The sequence below is a fragment of the Carassius carassius genome, chromosome 39 (assembly GCF_963082965.1).
Source record: "Carassius carassius chromosome 39, fCarCar2.1, whole genome shotgun sequence".
Lineage (NCBI taxonomy): Eukaryota > Metazoa > Chordata > Actinopteri > Cypriniformes > Cyprinidae > Carassius > Carassius carassius.
In genome coordinates this window covers 26,944,116-26,964,051 of record NC_081793.1, presented here as the reverse complement: position 1 = coordinate 26,964,051, position 19,936 = coordinate 26,944,116, and the positions used below count along the sequence as shown (strand labels likewise).

At 35.1% G+C, this 19,936-nt stretch overlaps 1 protein-coding gene across 3 annotated transcripts in view; it reads left to right on the top strand.

The window, feature by feature from the left end:
• LOC132121715 (dedicator of cytokinesis protein 1-like) overlaps positions 1-19,936 on the top strand; it is a 216,444-nt gene that overhangs the window by 189,354 nt on the left and 7,154 nt on the right. For 2 of the 3 annotated variants that reach the window (XM_059531438.1, XM_059531436.1), the window contains exons 39-48: positions 288-377; positions 1,010-1,114; positions 3,900-4,041; positions 4,145-4,226; positions 6,510-6,594; positions 6,996-7,082; positions 9,772-9,948; positions 10,236-10,319; positions 17,244-17,381; positions 19,315-19,460. In XM_059531438.1, coding sequence (XP_059387421.1) covers positions 288-377; positions 1,010-1,114; positions 3,900-4,041; positions 4,145-4,226; positions 6,510-6,594; positions 6,996-7,082; positions 9,772-9,948; positions 10,236-10,319; positions 17,244-17,381; positions 19,315-19,460 — 1,136 coding nt within the window. The remainder of the gene's footprint in view (positions 1-287; positions 378-1,009; positions 1,115-3,899; positions 4,042-4,144; positions 4,227-6,509; positions 6,595-6,995; positions 7,083-9,771; positions 9,949-10,235; positions 10,320-17,243; positions 17,382-19,314; positions 19,461-19,936) is intronic. The other variant, XM_059531437.1, reaches the window with a different exon arrangement.

The window sequence follows — 19,936 nt, the reverse complement described above, 5'->3', positions numbered from 1 at the left end:
ATTGTTTTTACAGAGGTATGGGTCATAATAATATTCTATCTTAAAGTTCTATCCCGGAACATTCTTTTAATGATCTCTTCAATATTTAACGCGATCAGCATGCTGCAGCTGCATAATCTTTGCATCCGTTTCAACATAAATCTCAGAAAGCACCTTTTTTTTTTTTGACAGTCAACTCCCAGCGCATTGTTCACAGATGGTTAGAAGGATATCACACCACTGTGTTTTGACATAATAAGCTCCAAGGATGACGTCTGATTTGATGTGTGTCGGTGCTCTGTGTTCAGATGTGGGAAGAGGCCATTATCCTGGGGAAAGAGTTAGCCGAACAGTACGAGAACGAGATGTTTGACTTTGAGCAGCTGAGCGCTTTACTGGTACGTACAAACTTTCTCTCTCAAGCTTTTACAGTGAAACAAACAACTGATGAGTCATTCAGACTGTTAAAGTTCACCAAAGTAGCTAAATTGGCCTAATATAAATGGTCAGAGTTGAATGATTTTCTGTATTTTGTTCATTAATTGGGTTTGGTTTAATTGCCAACACATTGATCCGTTCAGACAAACAACCATTTGTGGTCTGATTTGATTTGAAATCAACCTTTGGCACCTTTTGCACAGTCCTGAACAAAAGTTTGAGACAAACTTTTATTGGATCCCTTCACATATTAATCTCGACCTGTTTTTATAAATGGTTTGCCTTTCCAAAAATGTGAATGTGTTTTATTTAAACGAATGTATATACAGTACATATAAATGTATCTGATTTATTTTTTTATGTAATATAAATAATATTTACATATATAGTAATACATACAATTAGTTGAGCTAATCATCAGTGCATTTGTGAAAAAGTACAATTATTTTGCTTTTTATTAATAATAAACAACCCATACTAGCAACACCCTGGCAACCATCCATAACAAATATCAGCATGGCAACAACTGTTGTACAGGAATTGTATTTTTGTAACGGAGCACTGATGATCTGATCGTCTCTGTGTCTCTCAGAGGAAGCAGGCTCAGTTTTATGAGAACATCGTGAAAGTGATCAGACCAAAGCCGGACTACTTCGCTGTGGGTTATTATGGGCTGGGCTTCCCCTCGTTCCTGCGGGTGAGAATTCCTCTTAGAATTGTGAATCTTATCATATTTCATATTTGTCTGTTTTTCTGTGTAAATGCATTGCATTGTGAATTTGTCTGATATGTATCGAAAGTCCTGGAAATCAGTTTCTGGTGTTTTTGTGTCAGTGGTGTCTCTGAACTCATCAACGGCTGTCCTCAGTACTGCAGAAACCTGCACTCAAACATTTTCATGTTCCAGGGCTTGATTTTTATTCAAACTAACAGATTTATTTTCCTTTTGAGATAGGAAGGTCAATTTTTACCATGCCTTCACCGTTATACTTTTCACTTTTGTGTATTTATTCTTTTCACCTTTTTGTCCCAGACATAGACATCCAATCTCTAAATATAATCATCAATTTCAAATTTCAGTTCTATTATTAGTATTAGTGTTAGCATTAGTATTGTTATTAGCTTATTCCCAAATCTATTTCAGTTCCACTTTGCCCGCTCAAAGCCAATGTTTTCAAGGCTTTTAAAAACTATATAAAAACATTTTATTAAATATTATTTGTTGAATTCATTAATTTATTTATATTTTTGATTCAATTCTAATCTTCAGTTCAATTATTCTATTATAATTTGTTTTTAAATTATTTTACTACCAAATCTAATTCAGTTATTAATTATTAAACAAAGGTATTTATTTAAATTCAATTTACTTATATTATTCATTTTTTTAGTATTATTATTATTTCAGTCTTTATTCTTTTTTTTACCAAATCTTTTTTTTTTTTTTTTTTTTTTTACTTTGCTCATGTTTTTAAGGTCGCTATTTGTTTTTTTTTTATAAAACCAAAAACAACCTCAATATTTACTAAATATTTATTATATTCATGATTTTTTTTGTTCAATTCAGTTATACTGTTCAATTAATTCCAATTAATTAATATATATATATATATATATATATATATATATATATATAGCTATATATCATGCTTATATGCAGTAAAAATGCAAAGTTGATCAAGTTTAAAGGTCCGACAGAAAAAGAATTACAGGAAAATATCAATGTTCTGTGGACTTTGTGTGACTGTGGAAGTGTTTGCATTCATTTTTTATTTTTTATATATATATATATATTTCCCTGCCAAAATCTGTCATTCATGATGAAACAGAATCATTCACCTTCCACAGATCATGTGTGTTTAAGCCTGTGTTTGTGGCACTGAATCACCTCAGATATATTTGTAATTCTGTTAATACTCTTCCAGCCGCCTGCAGTCACACGTCTCCCATCAGCCATCCTGGGAACAAAAAATGAATCGGCCAGTCGCCTCCTGCTAGTGTTGACATGTTGCTCCGTGGAGAGAAGCTTTGCCTTTTAAAACACAAAACGTCTTGCAATCTCCTCTTTCTCCTTAAAGTGGCACTTCTGTATGCGTGCAGAGTCATGCGAACACAGCCGGTTTATTCCACCGTGCTTGGAATCACCAGCAGTGTGAAAACACCCGTCGAGAGCTCAGTCCAATTTGTCACCTTATCGCTCAAAGCAGATTTGAAAACAGCCCTGGGCATATTTCACCTCCGGTTCACATTTCACTAATTGAGCAGCTGAAATGTGTGTGTGTGTGTGTGTGTGTGTGTGTGTGTGCACCAGTGCATCTCCCAGCCTGTTTTCAGATCGAATACAAGCATGCTGCTTTCTACTATTGTTAAATATTAAATGTGAGCATGCATTGTTCAGCAATAAACACTTCAATTCCACACATATTGACAATTTAGTGTGTGTTTGGTTGTAGTTGTTCACACAGACGCTGTGAGTGGAAACATATTGACGGAGTTGTAGGTGGGCGCAGATGATTGACAGTGTCTTTATGGGAAAGTGCAATAATCGAGCGTTTCCAGACTGCCAAACGCATCTGAATTACAGTCACAGTGGCTATTCTGAGATTTTTAACGTTAAAACTCTTATGAAATACAGAATGAGCTTCTCTGATGATGAGATGCGTTTTTCTGTGGCATTTTACTGTTATATATCATAAAATCCCTGGATTCATAGATAATGATGATGATAATTGAACAATCTAGATTTGTGGTTCTCAACTGGTTTTCCTCAAGGAATCCCAACATGCTACCAAGTCTTTATTACTGTATTAATAGCTTTATAAACTCACAATTCTAAGAAAAAAGTCAGAATTGCAAGTTTGTAACTCTGAGTTTATATCTCGCAATGCTGCCATTTCAAAACACTGTGGAGTTTGTGTGGACACACAGCCTTTGACATTGACAGCAAAGCATTTTGTTTAAATATTTCATAAGTCTGTTTATTTTACTAGCTGAACTGCATGATTACGTATGTAGTTGCATTTTATTATTCGGCAATGCTAAAACTAAAATGACCCCGAGAACCCTAATCATATTTCTATTGGCTGTTTAATGCATTATAATAATATGATATTTTTTCATTATTGTTTAATGTTAAGTTCTTGTAGACATGCTTCACTGATAGATGCTCCAGAAAACCTTTAGTTATTTATTTTTTGGCCTGTTTTTCCATGTAAACTGCTGCTGTGAATCACATCTGGATTTGTTAGTACTTACAGTATCTGTGGCCTTTGTGTATTAGATTTTTTTTTGTTATATTTCTGTGCATTCATTTAATCTGATGTGTTAATTAAATAGTACTGTTTTTAGAAAACGTGATGCTTTGAAATTCATAACATGCTAATAATATTCATTAGGACGGTGAGCGCAGAGAAGTCATCAAATAAATCCGAAAAGGACTGTTTGCTCTCAAGATGTGAATGTCTGTTGCGGGTGTTTTTCAGAATAAGATGTTCATCTATCGAGGGAAGGAGTATGAGCGGCGGGAGGACTTTGAGGCCAGACTGCTCACTCAGTTCCCCAACGCTGAGAAGATGAAGACCACGACGCCTCCCAGCGAGGACATCAGGAGCTCCTCTGGACAGTGTATCCTCCAGACGCACTCACAGCACACGCATAAAACTGTGTTTAGTTTGACTTCAGATCTCCAGATTGTTCCTGTTATTGTTTCTTAGTTTGCTTCCACCAGACATTCAGTGTTTCACAGTGAAGCCCATCCTAGAGCTGCCACCAAAGTTCCAGAACAAACCTGTGTCAGAGCAGATCGTCAGGTGAGAGCCTCTGTCTCTCTGACTGTCAGTCTGGCTCTCACTCTATATGTCTGTTTTTGTTCTGTCTGTCTGTCTAGTTACTTGTCTGTTGGTTTATCTTCTGTTCTAATTACGTCTATCAATCTTTCTCATGTTCTAAAGATGTTCTATATCTTCTGTTTTTCTGAATCTGTCATTCTATCGGTCTATCTAGATCATTCTGTTCTATCTTTAGTCTTACTGTAAGATCATTTGTTTATTTGTCTCACATTATTTTCCATCTGTCTGTTGACCTGTGTATGTGTGTGTGTCTGTGTGTGTGTGATGGGTCAGTAAACGGTAGCAGGCAGATCTCTGGGGTTTGTGTGTTTCAGAGCGACTGATTCAAATGGAAATGTGCAGTGAGCAAACAGTGTTTGACCTTACTACACTCCTCTGTGCTTTAATAAATCACATGCACACACACCTGCAGCGGAAGCATAATTCTGTTTCAGGCTAAATTCTGTGCCATGGGGTAAACACTGTTATCACCGATCTTGATAAAGCGTCAGAGGCGGCTTACCAAAGCCAATCAGAGCTGCCAGTGAGCATGACAAGCAATTAAAACTCACTATTTACCCACAATTCTGAGTAAATAAGCATCAGAGCCAAAGGTCACATTTCTATGAGCTTACAGGAGCGTGCATGTGTAGAGGAGCTTAAGGGGTGGATAACTTCAGTGATTGAACATTGGCCTGATCCTTCATGTCACAGTTGAGGTTAATTTTTGTGTCTCTCCTCTCATGCCCCGGGCTGGATCTCTCTCCCCTGCAGCTGATACATTTGTAAATATTGTAATTGGATATCTGTGTCTTTTTAAATCCGATTTAAATCTATTGATAGCCCAGTCCAGAGGCATGACTCTAAGCATGCTCATATAAGGTGCGTTGCACAAGTCTGACTGAACCTGGAATATATGTTGATTTGTGAACTGGGAAGGTCAAATGGTCTAAATTCTCACCTTATTCCCTCTCTATCTTTTGCTTGTAATAGCAAAGCAGATATTTTTTGTGTTCAGGCATAACAGAGCCGAGAAAGAGGACACCATGGTTTGGCTTCTCTGTTGACGAGTTTGTGGTTTCTTTGATAAAGTTGGTGGTGTAGTTAGGAAATCTAACTCACGTAACCAGATCTTTGACTAAAAAGCAGTAGGTCTGGTCCATTGCAGCTTGTTCTTACCAAGAACCAACAGAAAGAGACTAAATGACTGATATGTAAAGCAACTATGTTCCACTTAAGAATGGGTTTATTTAAAATGCATGACACGTTTTTTTTTTTTGGTTGTTGTTGTTTTTTTTTTCTAGAAAGTTGTTAACCAACCAGTTTTGGCTCCAATTTTATGGTTAAAACTGAAAATGTCTCTGTTATGATCTACAGTAGAAAGAACTATCCTTTAAGGATCCGTTCATTGGTTCGTTCCTTGACTTTGTGTAGCAGTTGAAAAGTACATGACTTCATGTATTGTTGTTATTCAGTTGTTAATATAGTTTGTGAGCTGCTTCACTCAATCATTTTTCTCAACAGGAGCACCACCGAAATTGGCCTTATTAACTTTTATTATATTTCAAATGTATGCTGGTCTACTGAGAGTCTCAAAAGAGAGTCATGTTAAGGGTTTTCTGTTCTCAATTTTCCTTAATTTTGTCAAATGTTTACATTTTCATGTCCTTCATTTTGTCAGATTGGCAAAAATAAATAAATTATGAGTTTCACTTCCACTGCTAGGAAAGCTACTTATCTGTTTTGTTCAGTTTGCACAAAAGCAGTGCAATGCCATCAGGCTGCTCTCAACTGATGTCATGTTAATTGTGTATAGTCATCAGTCATCAGTCATTTACACTCTCACTCAGCATCTTGTTCAGACTAAAAACAGCATTTCGTTCAATGGCAAGCGTATTTGTTCAGTAAATGTGTCCAGTCAATGATATAAAGTTGTGTAGTCGTGTTATTGTCAGTCTTGAAATGCACAAAATCTGCAAAGCTGTCAAGTTTTTTTTGCGGGAAATTTGCACTTTGTACTTTTTGTGACCAAATTAGCCCAACATATCCAAGAATGATCAGCATTCAAAGATTAATTTAAAAAAGCTTGTCCAGTGTTTCAATTTCCTCTTTTCAAGCACGTCCTTGAATGGTTCATGATTGTTGTTCATGGTCAAGGCCGCTTTTAGAAGCATGCTCATGTATCTCCAGCCTCTTGACCCAATGCAACACTCTCAAAACCACCAAACGTTCTGGGAATGAATCATTCACATTTTATTTTTTCAGCTTTTACACCGTGAATGAAGTACAGAAATTCCAGTATTCACGGCCGGTCCGGAAGGGAGAGAAAGATCCGGACAATGAGTTTGCAGTAAGTTTCCTTTTGCTTTTCTGTGACTAAGGCGTTTCTCCTTTTGTTATTTCACTCAGTGCTTGTGCTCTGCAGTTCCTCATTTAGAAGAACTTTTCAAATGGCTAGATGTCTAAAAACCTTTTAAGATGGTTTCACGTGGAGTTATTATAGCATACATCAAACCTGAGAACACGGGACCTTTATACTAAAATACAAAGTCTGTCCCACCTCCATGGCTTCCTCTTACATCTGCTATTGGTAAACATCAATTAAAATTCAGTAAATGGAGGCTTAAATTGAAGAAGAAGAAAAAAAGCACCACCCAGGAATAAATTGTGGCCGCTCTTTACCTAAAATGTGTCCCTTTGCTAAAAGCCTTCATTCTGCTAACTGTTCTCTTTTTCCCATTTTTCCAAAAGAACATGTGGATTGAAAGGACGACTTTCGTAACTGCCTATAAGCTTCCCGGCATCCTGCGCTGGTTTGAAGTGCTGTCCGTCTCAACGGTGAGTACAACAGCTTTAGCATCTGCAGTGATTCATTATATCAGCCATTCTTGATGGTTTGAAGGAAAATGAGCAGCCTTTACCTGTCTCACTTCACCTTGAATGAACTCTGATTCAGTAGATTCGACCCGTCTCAACCTCTTCTACAGTCTGAAGTAGAACTAACCTGTTTCACTCTCACCATATTCTAATGAAGCATGGGCATTTATTAAAGAGTGGAGAAGCTCCAAAGTGTCAGTATTGTAGCACCAGCTTGTCCATAAAACATATGGTCTTGGTCTTTCTGATTTAAAAGTTCATTTAAAGAATCTTTTATAGAATTGTTTGTGCAAATTCTTGTATTTTTTGTTCTAAGTTGAATTTTATAGGATGTTTTGTTTTTGTTATATTGTATTTATTATATAGTTGAATTTAAGATTCAGTGAAGAATGCATTTAAATACAAGCAAACAGCACCACATTCACTAAATTCTTCTAAAGAAAAAGGTACATATTGAGAAAATATGTGAAAATTGAGAAGAAGGTAAGAAAGTCCCTAAGTGCAATTTTTGAAAAGTTCTTAAGTTCTCAAAATATTTTCTTAAGAAAATCTTATGTAAAGAAGAAAAAGACAGTCTTTGGTGTTATTTGATGGTATTTCCAAAGACTTGCTGATCAAGATGAAAAGCTTCAAAAGCTTTTTGTTTTGTATTGTTTTGTTTTGTTTTTGAACTGCATGATGGGAGTTGCTTGACAGGAGTTCAGGACTCAATGTTCAATTTTAATGCATTTTGTGTTTTAAGTAGATATTTTTTAAGGAGCTTGTCTCAAGATGTGATCTGTTGCAGTAAATTTGCAATGTCTTTCTTGCACTCTCTACACGTCTTTTTGTTGCAAAATTAATCAATTACAGAATTCAGTTCAGCTATAAACCGCTCTACAGAAGACAATAGCATCATTACTCAGCTGAATTTAGTTCAGTGTTGATTCAGTTGTGATGTTGCAGAGTTCAGAGGGTGACCCTTAGCCCTCTTTGTTCTAGATGGGATTTATATATTGCCTAAATGTCCAAGTTTTAGCTTTGTTTTTCTATTGACAGTCTCTCTACAGTCCTCATTTTATTCATATGTGTATTTGCATTGCTTTCACCAATCTCAGTAGATCCTGCCTTCTCGATTATGTACAATGCCTGCATGCTATTGGTCAAACTACTTGTCAGCCATTACCTTACCCCAGCAAGTATAAAAACAATCGAAAAACAAATACTAGTAATAAACTTTATTTTATATAGTGCCTTTAAAGTAGCTTCTCAAGGCACTTTAAACAGAAAACAGAGGAATAAAAAACATGCAAAGGAAAAACGGTAACCTTTGGTAACCTAAAAACGTATTTTTTTATATACCTTTTTTTTGGACTATAAGTCACACTTTTTTTCATAGTTTGGCTGGTCCTGCGACTTATAGTCAGGTGCGACTTATTTATCAAAATTAATTTGACATGAACTGAGAGAAATGAACCAAGAGAAAACATTACCGTCTACAGCCGCCAGAGGGCGCTCTATGCTGCTCAGTGCTCCTGTAGTCTACACTGAAAACATAGAGCGCCCTCTGGTGGCTGTAGACGGTAATGTTTTATCTTGGGTCTTGGTTCTAAATAAATGCGACTTATAGTCCGGTGCGAATTATATATGTATTTTTTCCTCATCATGACGTATTTTTGGACTGATGCGACTTATACTCAGGTGAGACTTATAGTCTGAAAAATACGGTAAACGCTTTCCTTGTCATGGGAAGGGAGTGTATTTCAGAGTCTATTCTGGACAAAGCCAAAACCTGGACATTTTAAGCTGTTTAGAAATCCCAGAAAGGAAAAAGAGGAAGTTTGGTGACCCTAAGAGTTTGAGTCATCTATAAAGCGACTCTACAGAAGACATATCATTACTTCAAGTGTTGTTCTTATCCAATATCATCAGTGCAGTCAAATAAGGAATATTACTGAATACTTAGTTTTTTAAACCCCAAAACGAAAATAGACCTGTCTCACTCTTACCACACTGCGTTATAGCAGACGTGACCTATCTCTCTCTCTCTCTTTCTCTCTCTCTCTCTCTCTCTCTCTCGATCATGCTATTCTGATCATGTCGTCCTGAATCCGTCCTGCGCTGAGGGAATAGGCTGCGTGTGCTGGCACGCTGCATGCAGATATTTGACTGCAGACCGGCTCTAGCATCATGTGATACCCAGACTGCATGCCTTGGTGTTTGTGTTCTAATGTGTCTCTTTTTAGCTCTCCTTCTCATGGTCTCTCCACACACTCAGATGCGATTGTTTTCTCTGACGCTTCAAGTGTGCTTTCGTTCTCATTAGCCTCGCTGGCACGAGTTTCCAGAGATAGATGCATTGATTTCAGATCCCATCACAGATGCATTAGGGGAGCCAGATATTCAAAGAGAACACGTTAACCCGTTCATTAGTACTTCAGTAAATGGTTCAGTGTAGGATGTGACACACAGTTTGACCTGCTCTTGTTGTTTCGCTGCTCATTAGTGGAGTTGGTTTGTTGGATTGCAGCTTTGGTTGTTGAGTAACAGTAACATGTAGACAACCAGTTAAAGTAAGAGTCATCATCTGCTAGTAAATTTCTGTAAATGTATTCTGCTTGTTTTTTTTTGTTACATTGTTACATAAATATGTTTTTGCTTCTGTATGCAGGAGGAAATCAGTCCGCTGGAAAATGCTATGGAGACAATGCAACTGACCAATGAGAAAATCAACAACATGGTCCAGCGCCATTTAAGCGACCCCAGCCTTCCCATCAACCCCCTCTCTATGCTCCTCAACGGCATCGTGGACCCAGCTGTCATGGGCGGCTTTACTAATTATGAGAAGGTATGAGATTATTCTGGTAATTATTGCCAAACTGTGTCAAGATTAAACACCGTGAAGCAACAGAAGTTGATTGCATGAACAATTTAAACCATTTTATATTATGAAAATATTTTATCATGCTCATCAAGTCTGCATTTATGTGATCAAAATAATTGATAATAATTGTAATTTTTCCTGTGATGCGCAGCTGAATTTCAGGCATCATTCCTCCAGTCTATATATATATATATATATATATATATATATATATATATATATACTTATAGTTGTTGTTTTGTCATCTTTAGGCATTTTTCACTGAGAAATACATCCAGGAACATCCAAGTGACCAGGAGAAGATTGAAAAGTTAAAGGATCTGATTGCCTGGCAGGTAATAATATAATCATGCATGTCTAAACAGCAGTGCTGGAGGATATATTGAATATTCATGAGGTATTTGTCATTATTTTGTTGGAAATATACAAATAATAGCAATAATTCCGAATCACACAAGTATTGCTGCATTAAGTTTCAGTATTTTAATAGAATATTTTATTTAAAATTCAGTAGCAACTTGCTGTTAGTATAATATATATATATACATATATTTTTTTTTATCAATTCAAGCTGTCCTTTCTTCAAAGAATTGATTCAAAAAATCAAAAGCTGTATATAACTTTTTTGTCCAAAGTTTTCTGACTAGCATGAGCGATGTGAGATCTGAGTTTTTCAGAAGATCTTAAAGCATCTGTCATGCTGTATAAATATCCAGTGTGAGGTTTTATTTAAAGCAGAGTCTTCTGGGGATTCACTGATGTACATCCACATGTTTGGGTGAAGCAGCACGTGTCTGCTGCTGCAAACTGACTTTATCATCAAATCTAAACGCTTTTATCTCTCTCTACTCAGTCAAAACAGAGATGATGGTTACAGGGCAGAGCAGCACATCAACTCCTCCTGCTGTCTTGCTCGTGAGATTGTGTATGTGTGTGAGATAGAGATCTACAGAAGATGATCTTAACGCTGATGAAGCTTAATTTATAGCTGTTTAGTGGGAAATATTTCCCATGCCAATGACAAATACGTTTTTTTCTCTCTGAAAACGACATCTGCTGTGTGTCATTCAGCACAATAACATCTCTCGCTGACGGCTCTTTTTTCTTTTCTTTTTTTGTGATGTGCTGAAACTCCTTTACTAAACTGCTTGTTAATCCCCCATTATACTTTATTATCACCAATTCCTGGATTTGATCTTTTTGTCAACTTGTTTTCTTTCGGTTAGCATAGCTGTCTTTGTCTAGAGATGGAAAACAAACCTGTTAAACTCTCTCGGCTACAGAAAAGTTCTAGATTCACACATCTGCTGATGTGTGTGTTTGCTGGATAAACTTGATTCTGTATCTTGCTGCATGTCAGTAATGTGTGGGGATTCATGGTTGTCTCATCTTGAGAGAGTTGACAGCAAGTTGTGATGCTTCTGATTAGCTGTCACCTACAAAATACTAATGGGTCAATAAACCGGTGCCTTTCATGTTCAAAAAGATTTTAAATATTATACAATACCAAGCATATTATATTACATTAGGTCATATTTTTGGTGCAGTTTGTGAACAATTAATGCATTAGCAATCACAAGGTAAAACAAACAACAGCTATTTACTCTTTTTATTTATCTAGATTAATTAAGTGATAATGGTAATTTATAAAAACACAATAATTTATCGTTAGCACTAATACAGAAAATGTCTTTGTAAGTGTGTTTTTAGTATGTTTAATGCAGCAGTTATTATAGTTAAAACCATTAAAAAAAACATTGTTGTTACTTCTAATAAAATAAACATTAACTGAAATAAAATATCTATATATATTTTTTTCAGTTAGTTTCAACATTTCTTATTTAATGTAGTTTAACGTGATTTACTAAAATAAACTAAAATTAATAAAAAAAACTAAATAGCCATTAAAAAATAAAAACTACAAAAAATAGCAAACATTCACAGCAAATTAATACATTTTCATTAAAATTGAAATGAAAATGGAACATATAAAATTAAAACCAATTTAAAATATTAATTCATCAACTAAATAAACATTAATAAACTAATACGCCATCTCAGTGATACTAAAATAACACACAGCTACAGAAGTTAGAGAACAACATATTCAAAACCAAACAAGCATTTTTGATATTCAGTTTAGAAAAAATGCTTTTGCTGATGGTAAAAGTCATTATTCACACATTAAAGAGAGACCATTTTGTAAAACAACCCGAATGCATTTCTGACGTGATATGAAGGCTGTTTGATGCTATTTGTTGAATGCATCAATCTTGTATTATTATTATTATTTTTTTACTGTAGCTTTTAATGTTTAGTTTTTTCTCACGTATTCATGTCAGGTCAGGACATTTGCATGAGATGAGTTACAGCAGCTGTCATCCTGTCAGAGAATATCTTACATTTTAAAGACGTGTTCCTCCACAAAGCCGATGACAAGCTGAGTCGCACAAATCAAGTGTGGAGAAACGCATGAAACGCAGTTCAGAAAAGCTCTGTCTTTATTATATAGACAGAGAAATGGTTATGAAATCCTGTTTTCTCAGACACATGTTGACGCAATCTTAAATGTTCAGTTGTTATAGATTTGTCAGTGTCCAGTGTTTTTTTATGCAATGTGTATTGTTTATGCAATGACAGGCAAAGAGACAGAGTTTGTGTTTGAACCCAAAGCCACTTTTTCTGTTAGATATGGCGATCGATACATCTCTTGTCCTGAAGGTAGAACAGGCCACGTGTACATTTTTCACACGCCTCTATCAATGCTCTGTCAAACCGGCTGACACTGAAATCCTGTAAACAGCGGTGAAAAGGCAGGACAATCCCCCTGCAGATTTCAGCTTTTGATTACGTTTGCTTTGTGCCGTTTGGTCTCAGAGCGCCGCCGGGACTCGGCTGATCTGTGTGAATGTGCTGCTCTCTCGCAGAGCCAGAGCTGTTATTCACACAAATCAGGTGCTTTTGTTTGCTCCGCTTCGTTCATGTTAGCCTGAATCTTTTGCACTGAGAAAAACACTTACCTCAAGCAAGTACAGAAGCTTCAGCTGGTAACGTAGCATGAGGATCTGGTGAGTTTATTGTATGTTAATGACAAGCAATTCATCCAGCACTGTGTTGATGGACTGTGTGATGGAGCATATGAAAAATCAAAGCATGCATATCTCTCTGCCACCTTGCATTGTCATAAATGGTGCAAAAACATTAGTCCCACTCACTTTTAGAGCCTTTAGTCTATCTGATACTTAGTTTCAGGGCAGATCACAAGAATTTAGACTCCAGATGAACTCGGATGTCACTTCACTCATAAGTGCTCCAGTTTAACTTTTTTGTAACCTTTAGAAAATGGTACAAAAACAACCGTAAGCAGATTTGTGGACAATTTCTTCCTGGTTAATTACTAGTTTTTATTTTATATTTTACTAGAAACTTTGTCTTACTCATGACCTTGGGTGATTTTAACCGCACATTCAACCATTTATAAGAGGAAGTATTCTTCATTCTGTGTCCATATATGCTTATCTGTTTTATTTTCAATCAGAGTTCACTGATGAGGTGTATGAGTAGTTGTCTTTGTGTGATTTTAAAGCAGATTTATTGCTCTGCCACCTACCCAGAATTGGCTCACTCTGATCATGTTATAAAGCTCTGGGTTTCCCTGGAGACACGAGTGTGCTGCTCTATCTGTCTGTATCTCTGACTCTTTCAGAAATTCCCTGCAGTGCTAACAGCCCTTATTAAAGCAGGAATCCTCTCTGTCTCTCGCTCTGCTGTAGTGTCACGACTGTTGGACTGCAGGAGGATCCGCTCACTCTGTGTCTGAGCAAACCCTGCATTATTTCTAGACAGATTATACATTTGTATAATTAAATGGTAAAGTTGGAGAGATCGTGCTACAGTACAGTGTGAATGTAATCAGAGCTAAAGGGCGCTTTAGAGTAAATTAGCAATAATTTTGTTAATATACAATTGTTTTTGTCTTTCAGGTCAACTGTGTTCATGGTAATGAAACTGTTCACATGTATACATTTTTAAATGATTAAATATTAAAAGGTAAGCATTTAAAATATTGAAATATTTAAACTAATTATTAAAAATGAAAACTATTTCAACATTTAAAATATGTATACGTTAAAATATAAACGCATTTTAAATATTTAAATACATAATTAAACATAAAAAATGTTAAATATTTTAAATATTTGTTAAATTAGTAAATATTTCAAATATTTAAATAATTAAACATTAAAATTTTAAAATGCTTTAAATATTTAAACAAATAGTTAAAACATTAAAAATATAAATATTGTATTTATACATGACAAATATGTAAAGATGTTTCATATTTATACATAATTCAACAATAAAAATAATTCAGATTTGCACATCTTTAAACATATGCATTTAAAACATTTTAACATTTTAAATATTTAAAGTTTAAAATACTTAAATATTTAAACTATTTTAACAAGTGCTTAAACATTCAGAAATGAAGATTTAGAATAGAATGAGATTTATTTCACCAAGTGTGTGCACAAACACACAGGGAATTTGTTTTTTTTTCAGGAGCTCTGCTTTTTTTTCTGGCATATATTCTTGTTTTTAGCATAAACTCACTTAATTTTGATCAGTTTCTCTGAGTTCAAAACTTCTTATTTCATTTTGCATCTCAATTAAATGCCTCATCATGAACATATTTGTATTAGAAACCAAGACAAAAATACTGAGGTAGAAAATTGTTCTTTCAGAGATAAAACAAAAGTTAGTTGTTGTTGTTTTTTTTGAGTGATTGCTTAAAGTCTGAAGAGAAGCTTGATGTTTTAGGCTCATGGTTGATGACCATTTCGACGTGAACATGTCAAAGAAAGTGCTCCTCTCCATCGCATTGCACTGCATTGCATCAGTTAACGGGAAGCTTGTTGGAGTTTATTTGGTTAAGAAATACTTCATCTTTGTAGTGCTCTGTTTTACTCTCATAATGTAAGCTCTCCTTACAATTAGCTGAGCAGTTCAGAATGTGTGTGTTTGTGTATCATTCTGATGCATTATACATTATTCTGTACATTCAGATCAGCAGGAGACTCTGAGAGAACACAGTGCCTTGTGTGATGCATGCTTGTGCACAAAGGTTTGTTTTTAATCCTGTGTAACAGGAGCCGTCTTTCACAGTAGCTTGCAAATAAACCCAGCGCTGGTGCTTTAGTGGCTGTGGCCAGAGGTTTTACATAGAAAACAGAAAATTGAACCTCCTCGTGATATTTCAGGCCGAGGTGAATCACTGCACTTGAGGCTTCAGTAAATCAGTCCAGAAGAGCTGCAGGTTACATCTCACTCCAACAGCAGAAAGACATCATGGGTCAGATGTTCTACAGAGACTGTTACACCACAATAAAGGATGCATATCATGCTGCGTTCATGCCATGTTGTAATTACCAACAGTCAGCAAAATGAACCTGCTTGAAAGAATGTTGTAGGCTGCTGTAAAACACAACATTATATTACACTTGTATGCTACTACTACATATTGCAGAACACAGAAAGCACATCAAGTAAAAATAATTACTAAACATTTGTTTGTTTGTTTTTTGGTTATTACTAACAACGACAATGTAGATATGTTATTGCCAACATTAAAAAAATAGTATGAACACTTACGTAACACTTAGACTTACATTTATATTAAAGTACATTATAGTATCTATATATACATCTGTATTCCCCTTTTTTAGAGCAGCAATAGCTTTCTTTGAAAATAAAAGGGCATTACCAGCAGTGCTGAAATCAGGCTCTGCGTGGATGCCAATTCTTGACAGGAGCCCGAGGATGTTCCAGAAACACCTGTGATTTACAAGAACACAGTTTGAGCAGTGTAGTGAGCTTTTGAGACAGCAAGGGCTGGGTGAGGAACCTGGCACTGCTGAAAGAATACCTTTAATCCAAAAAGTTGTGCTCTTTCTTTGGTGTATGGAAACCAGAATTCAGTCACAGAAACTGCAGACAGACTCAACCGCTCTCAACGTGGCGCCCACAAAACACTTTTACAAGTCTTAAAAGCAATGTGAACTGGCAAAAACTATATGACACAATTAGAAAATGCATTTCTAGAGAATAATGACATAGTAGACTTCAAGATTTTATTTTTCTGTATTATTTTGCAACCAAAATTCTTTATATTTTTCAAAACCGTTTTAGAAGTTAGAGTTTAGAAGTTTAGAAGAAGAAAAAAAACAGTAACACTTTAGAATAATGGTCCATTAGTTAATGTTAGTTAATTCATTACTTAACATGACCAAACAATGAACAATACATTTATTACAGTATTTATTCATCTTTGTTAATGTTAGTTAATGAAAATACAGTTATTCATTGTTAGTTCATGCTAATTCACAGTGCATTAGCTAATGTTAACAAGCTCAACTTTTGATCTGAATGATGCATTAGTAAATGTTGAAATTAACAACTAATATTAATAAATGCCATAGGAGGATTGTTCTTGCTTAGATCATGTTAACTAAAGTAACTAACATTAACAAATGGACCATTATTCTAAAGTGTTACCAAAAAAACTATTGAAAACCCATTTAAAGTTAGGGTAGGTAAAGTACATTTTTGGGGTTGGATTTAGAAAAATGACAAATTCTATAGTAAAAGTCATTATTTACACATTAAAGATTGAATTTCAGGTTGAATGTTTGGGGGTAAATGCTTCATGATTTTTTATTTAATGTTTTATTTGGTTTGTTAATGCAGCATTAGTTAATACATAATGCATAATAAATAATACATAATACAGTTTTTCATTGTTGTCCTTGATTTTATGTTTTATTTTTATATATTTTATTTTAATTTATAGAATTTAACTACATGGCTACATATAAAAAAATTCATTTATAGGGAATAAAGACATAAGACTTTTAATTTGCTATATTGTTTTGTAACAAAGAATGTGTATATTTATTAATACAGCAATAGAAGTTGTAGAAGAAACTAGATGTAAAAATACATTTAAAGTTATTTTATTTAGGTACATGTTTTTGTACTGGCTTTAGATAAATGCTTGACCTACCACATAATAAAAGTCATTATTTACACTTTGGTTTATTTGATGCCGTTTGCTGAATGTTTCTTTTTTTTCTCACATATTCATGTCAGGTTGATATTTGGGGTGAATGCATAATGGGTTTTTTTCGCAAGTTTCAACTAACTTTGTAGCATTTTTATGTAGTTTAATTCCTTTGCTTATGTTTGTGTGTCTCATTAAGATCCCGAACCTGGCTGAAGGAGTTCGTATCCACGGCGAGAAGGTGACGGAGGCTCTTCGTCCGTTTCACGAGCGTCTGGAGGCATGTTTCAGACAGCTGAAAGAGAAGGTGGAGAAGCAGTACGGCGTCAGAACACTAGTGAGTCCCTGCAGACACTCACTTTCCAAACACACTGAGCCTGAATCATCACTCACTCAGCCATAACCATCAGCTTTCATGCATTCATCTCTCATTCTTCACAGCTCGCTTGCATGCATCACATTGCCTCTGGATGGACTCTTACCTCACAATACAAACAGATCACTATGAACTAATACACATTCTCTCTCATATTCTCTGATTTGTGTGTTGCATGTTTGTTGGATCTTGGTTTCCTCTCTTGGTTTCTTCTTCACTATCTTGGGACCTTGTTTTGTCTTGCTCACTGGGGAATGTAATGCATTATTATTTAAATATGCTGCTTTATAAAGAGAAGCTGCTTTAGAATATATCCTGTGAAAGCACTACAGAAACTGTGAACTGAATAAAGTCATGGCAGCTGTTCGATGTTTATGGAGCTGATTTTTCAGTCAACTATAAAAATCTTAACAGTCACTCATAGTATTATCAGGCTGAATACTTTTTTCTTTCCCGCTACACCATGATAATATGCATGCATGCAAAAAAAAAATAATAATAAATAAATAAATAAATATATATATAAATATATATATATATATATATATATATATATATATATATATATATATATATATATATATATATATATATATATATATATATATATATATATATATATATATATATATATATAATATTTTTTTTTTTTTTTTTTTTTGTAAAACAGAATCTTTAACAACCTTATGTTCAAAATTAAGTCAATTATTTTTAATAACATGAATAAAATGACACCATTTGGGTGATAAACTTTTTTTGTAGAAGAAAGATTACTTATGACCTTACTTCATGCAGCATAGTTTTAATATATGATTGAGTCTCGCTTTCATAAAACTTTAGTTTGAAATGCTTTTGCAATTGTAGTTTAAAACATCTCATCTTTTCCTTTACATCTGGTTGCTGTGGAAAATCATGTGTGTAGCACTAACAAATATATTTTTAATTGTGTTAAAGGTATTAATAATTGATACATTTAAATAGTTTTAAATTATGATTTGACTGCAGAGCAAATAAATGTTTATACATTTATATATATATATATATATATATATATATATATATATATATGCAAATTTTTACTGCATTTGGTGCCAAAAACCTTAACCTACATGAATGTAGTCTGGCATTACATTGTCTTAAGTGAAAAAAAAAATTCCAGTTTCCTCAGCTGTATTTTGAGACGCCCAGAGTCAGTGCGAGTTTTATAACCGTGGGAGAGACGTTCCCAAACACACTTGTAGTTTTCACACCTGAGATCCCTGACAGGAATGAGAGATGGGGACAAAAGAGTACGGCAGACAGGTAGAGAAAGAGAGCAAACGTGTGTGAGTGAGAGAGAGAGAGAGAGAGAGAGACAGTTGCTGTAGCTGGCATGTATTGATCGGCACACTCTGAGAAGGCGCTAGAATTAACAGCGAAGCCTCCTATAGTGTGTGAAAGTCTGAGAACGTCGTCTGTGCTGCATATCTGTTTCAATCACAGCTCAGGACTGTGTGATCGAGAGGAAGAGGATAAGGAAGGTATGAGTGATTCATACAGTGTATTCACACACATGAGATTCACACACAGAAAGCAAGAACTGTACTAAAGCAATGGGAATAAGCAAAAACACACTCACACTGTGAGTTTGGCCTTTGCAGCAGGAATCTACTATTATATTGCTGTCTGTCGAGTCAGTGAGTGGTCTGAACTCTTAAGGGCATCTGAAAATGAGTAAATTAACATATACTGTGACTGATTTCAGACGGACAGAGATTAGGCAATCACAAGACTGTGTCAGAGAGAGGGGGAATGGCCATCAAAACTTAATTCAGACTATTTTGGGTGCAAGAAAGTGTTAAATATGGCCTCTTTTAAAGAACTGAATGTTGTGATGTGTTCCTGTGTGTTTCAGCCTCCCACGTCAGACGAGCGACGGGGCAGTCGGCCGCGGTCAATGATTCGCTCCTTCACCATGCCGTCATCTCAGAGACCGCTGTCTGTCGTGTCTGTGACCTCCGTATCATCAGACAACTCTCCCTCCAGACCGGGGTCAGACGGGTAATCACACACACACACACACACCATCCAGACTACTGCTAGAGCAATACATCTGCAGATATTTCACCCTTCTTTCTTTATACTGTTTATACACATTTTTGGGAAATAAATAAATGCTTAGAATTTTTTATTTATTTTCTGCCCGTCCAAGATTCCTGAAGAATGTCACTGTTTCTACAAAAATATTAAGCAGCACAAATGTTTTCAACATTGCTAATAACCAGAAATGTTTCTTGAGCAGTAAATCAGCATATCAGAATGATTTCTGAAGATCATGTGACACTGAAGACTGGAGGAATGATGCTGAAAATACGCATCACAGAAATAAATTACATTTGTAAAGATTTCAAATAGAAAAGTTATTTTAAATTGTAATAATACTTCACAAAAATACTATTTTTAATTTATTTTTAATCAAATAAATGAAGCCTTGGTGAGCAATAAGAGACTTCTATCAAAAACATGAATCTCACTGA